Below are 3581 nucleotides of genomic sequence, written 5' to 3'. Positions count from 1 at the left end.
ACAAAGAATATCGTCCGATATATCTTTACCGGTCTTGTTTTTACTCCCTGATATCTGTATCTGCATCGGCCCAAAAAACAAACATATCAGTCCATCTGTGTGTATGCACACTTGAATATAGTGAAACCAGTGCGGACATGTCTGTGCATGAGAAGACACAGAAAAAAGTATTCCCAGATACCAGGCCAGTGTAAAAAAAAGTACACACATTATCAAAAAAGAATATGGCATATGTGACCATTTTGGTCTCAGACTAGAGTCCTGCTTAGATGGTTTTGTATCTGAGCTCATCATTTACAAACATCTAAAAAGGAAAATGTAAAAAAATGGCAAAATAACATCTACTGAAAAACAATGATGCATCAGAGTGGGAGGTAAATGGGTTGAGTCAGTCTGATTCAGATACTATATAAATGACAGAACAGTAAGGAGATCAGATCAAACTCCTATCAGTAGGAGACTTTACTCATGGCCTATGAGACAGAAGACCAAGAGACACAATACTGCTTTCCTGACATAAACTCATCATGCATCAAGACAAAACGCTCCACACATGAATACAATATCATGTATGTGTTTTTTTCATTGCTGTCAGTATGGACTGTGTTTCTGAATCTGCTGGTGATCATCTCCATCTCTCACTTCAAGAAGCTTCACACTCCAACCAACATGCTCATTCTCTCTCTGGCTGTGACCGACCTGTTTATAGGTCTTATTGTCATGCCCTTGGAGGGGATTAGGTTGATTGAAACATGTTGGTACTTTGGAGACACTATCTGTAGACTGTTTTTAATAATCATGGGATTGCTCCTCGTTACATCTCTGAGTAATTTAGTTTTTATAGCTGTTGACCGTTATGTGGCTGTGTGTCACCCTCTGTTGTACCCACGTAAAATAACGGCGACTAGAACAATAATTATTATCTGTGTTTGCTGGTTCTACTCTGCAGCTTATAACATTTCAGTTCTTATAACTACCTCACAAAGTAAATACACATGTTATGGAGAATGTACATTTATCACTACTTTAGCCTGGAGAATTACTGACGTGTTCCTTTCTTTCCTGTTTCCTTGTACCATCATTATAACTTTATATTTGAGAATTTTCTATGTTGCACATCATCAAGTGAAAGTTATAAACTCTCTGATGAGGAGTGGAAAACATCTAACAGAAGGTTCAGTGAGGAGGAAATCTGAGAGCAAAGCCGCTCTGACATTAGGAATCATTGTGACTGTTTATCTGTTTTGCTATATTCCTTTTTTTATTTTATCTCTAACACCAAACACAACCATGACCTCTGTTATAGCCTATTTTATGTTATGGATGATGTACATAAATTCAGGTCTGAATCCTCTCATCTATGCTATATTTTACCCCTGGTTTAGAACATCAGTTAAACACATCCTAAATCTATCCAAACTATTTAAGCTAGCATAACTTCTACTGGTCTTGTTCAATATAATAATAATTGAGGTCCTGGATTTACTAGCATTGTTCTAATTGGTCAATGGGTTTCAAAAGAAGATATTACGCTTAAATTTGGCAGGGCTTAAAAGACTGGTTTGCCATATAACTTATACAGTACTGTATAGTTCAGTGGTATTTTAAGAGTATCTTAGATGTCAATATTTGTTGGTTTTATTACCCATGCAAAGTCTCTGTTAAAGTTTTTTTTAATATTTTCCAGTTAAGTGTATACTTTAAAACTGTTGTGTCAATAAGGTGGCATATTTCTTATTAATGTAAATAATTAAATAAAGAAATAGCAATACTTTCTTCATTTGCTGGATATAATTGCTTCTGGTTTGTGCCTTTTAATTCACAGTTATAAGTATGTTGTCTCCCAAAAGCATATGCATGTTTTTTTGTCATATCCATAACGCTTTAGGAAAACATAAACAGATTCTTCAATATATAATAAATGCATTCTCTGTAAATGTATATTTCAAATTTTGACTACAAATGTCACATGCATAATGGTGGGATTGCTCGAGTTGAACTAAGGGAACACATACTGATACTACTGTAATGTACATTGTAATGCACTGTAAGTTTCTTTGGATAAAAGCGTCTGCCAACTGTGTAAATGTTTATGGAAACTACAAGCCAAATATATGAATATAGGCCACATGTTTAAAGGTGTATACTAATAAAAATCAACATTATTTTTATGCACATAAATGACTGTTGGCAAACTGAACATTTCCCACATGAATGTGCAAGACATGACACTGACCTTCATGAAGAGCAACTATTGCATCAGTCTGTCAATCTACTTGCATGTGAGTTTGTTTCACACTTTTAATTATGCTTTGGTGGATCATCTTTCGATGCAGCATATAGGTGTTAACAGGACCCTCAAGACCCTGCACACACTTTGAATAGCAAAGCATAACAAATTAAATTGGCCTTTAGAGTTTACAGTAATTGATTTCTCAGATGGTTCTTTTCAGTCTTAATCCTATCCTAATAGGAGAAAATAACCAAAAGGTCAAATAAGTAAAAATATTGTTACTGAATCTAGAACGAATCAGCCCAAGTTACCTTTCTTTACAGGTGGCAAACATGTATAAGACAATACACATTAAAAATTAAACATAGAAAATGAGCCATTATGTACCAGACTCAGAAAGGTTAGCCAGCCTAAGTCAGCAATTTTTTATCCCTGGCATAAAAAGATAAAAAAATCTATTGTTTTTGTCTAAATGTTGCATTTCGAGTTATTTACCTTGTGTGAACAGTTATGACAAATTCATTTATGTGCAGAAAATAAACTGAACCTGTATTTTCACTGGCCAAAATAAATAAAAATCACAATACCTGTATACATAGATCAATGCTATTTAACCAAAGCGGACACCACATTGTTAGAAAAATAGTCCCCTAAAAAGGGCAGAAGGTACTAAGGCAACCAAGATGCCTGGGTAGCCACCCGGACTAAAGGTTGTCTTCCTGGAGAACATAGGCTGACACTGGATTAACACAGACATTGTAAAACCATGCAAAAGTATTAGGAATCACCTAACCAGCAGCTTACAGATTTCTGCTAGGGTGGTGCCCTGTGCCAGTGCCCAGGAGGAGGCGATACCTCTGGTGGAGTAAGCTCTCACTCCAAATGGGGATGGCGTAAATATTTTTCACAACATCGGACGTAGCTAAGCCCGACGAAGGGCTTACAATCAAGGTTTTTACATCTGGCTGCTGCAACCGGGTCCAGGAGGCTGCGCCCCTGCAGTCATAAATGCACCAGAGCTAAATGTAGCCCTTGGCTGCCCCCCCTTAAAAGTTGGTGAGGAAAAGGTGCTGTAAAAAGTTGACTTCCACAACTGTGCAAGCATGTTGTGCACCTCTGGGAAGAAACGTACTGGTGCCGGTTGTGGCTGAGCTTTGCGCCTCGACCACAGAAACCAAACTACAAGCCTCAATTGTTCTGGGGAGGGTTCCACTCCAGCCCAATACTCCTGGCCACCCTGGAAAGCACAGTTGCCATCGCGGCCTCCTTTTCACATAGTGCCGACCCACCAGCCAGGGGAGGGTCTGTCATGTCGTCAGCCTCCGGAGGCAAAAACCCACCCTCTGAT

General features: G+C 38.1%; 1 protein-coding gene across 1 annotated transcript; it reads left to right on the top strand.

The window, feature by feature from the left end:
* Positions 1-468: 468 nt before the first annotated feature.
* LOC135739086 (trace amine-associated receptor 13c-like) lies at positions 469-1437 on the top strand. Its single transcript, XM_073815926.1, has one exon. It carries the CDS (start codon positions 469-471, stop codon positions 1435-1437), a length of 969 nt encoding a protein of 322 aa, XP_073672027.1.
* Positions 1438-3581: the final 2144 nt, after the last annotated feature.

Source organism: Paramisgurnus dabryanus, chromosome 10 (genome assembly GCF_030506205.2).
Source record: "Paramisgurnus dabryanus chromosome 10, PD_genome_1.1, whole genome shotgun sequence".
In the NCBI taxonomy this organism is placed as follows: Eukaryota; Metazoa; Chordata; class Actinopteri; order Cypriniformes; family Cobitidae; genus Paramisgurnus; species Paramisgurnus dabryanus.
The sequence above is the reverse complement of the archived record's forward strand: the minus strand, read 5'-3'. Positions and strand labels throughout refer to the sequence as shown.

What these genes read in the sequence shown, in the direction of transcription:
- LOC135739086 (XM_073815926.1), top strand. Translation starts at nt 469, where the DNA reads ATGGCCTATGAGACAGAAGACCAAGAGACACAATACTGCTTTCCTGAC.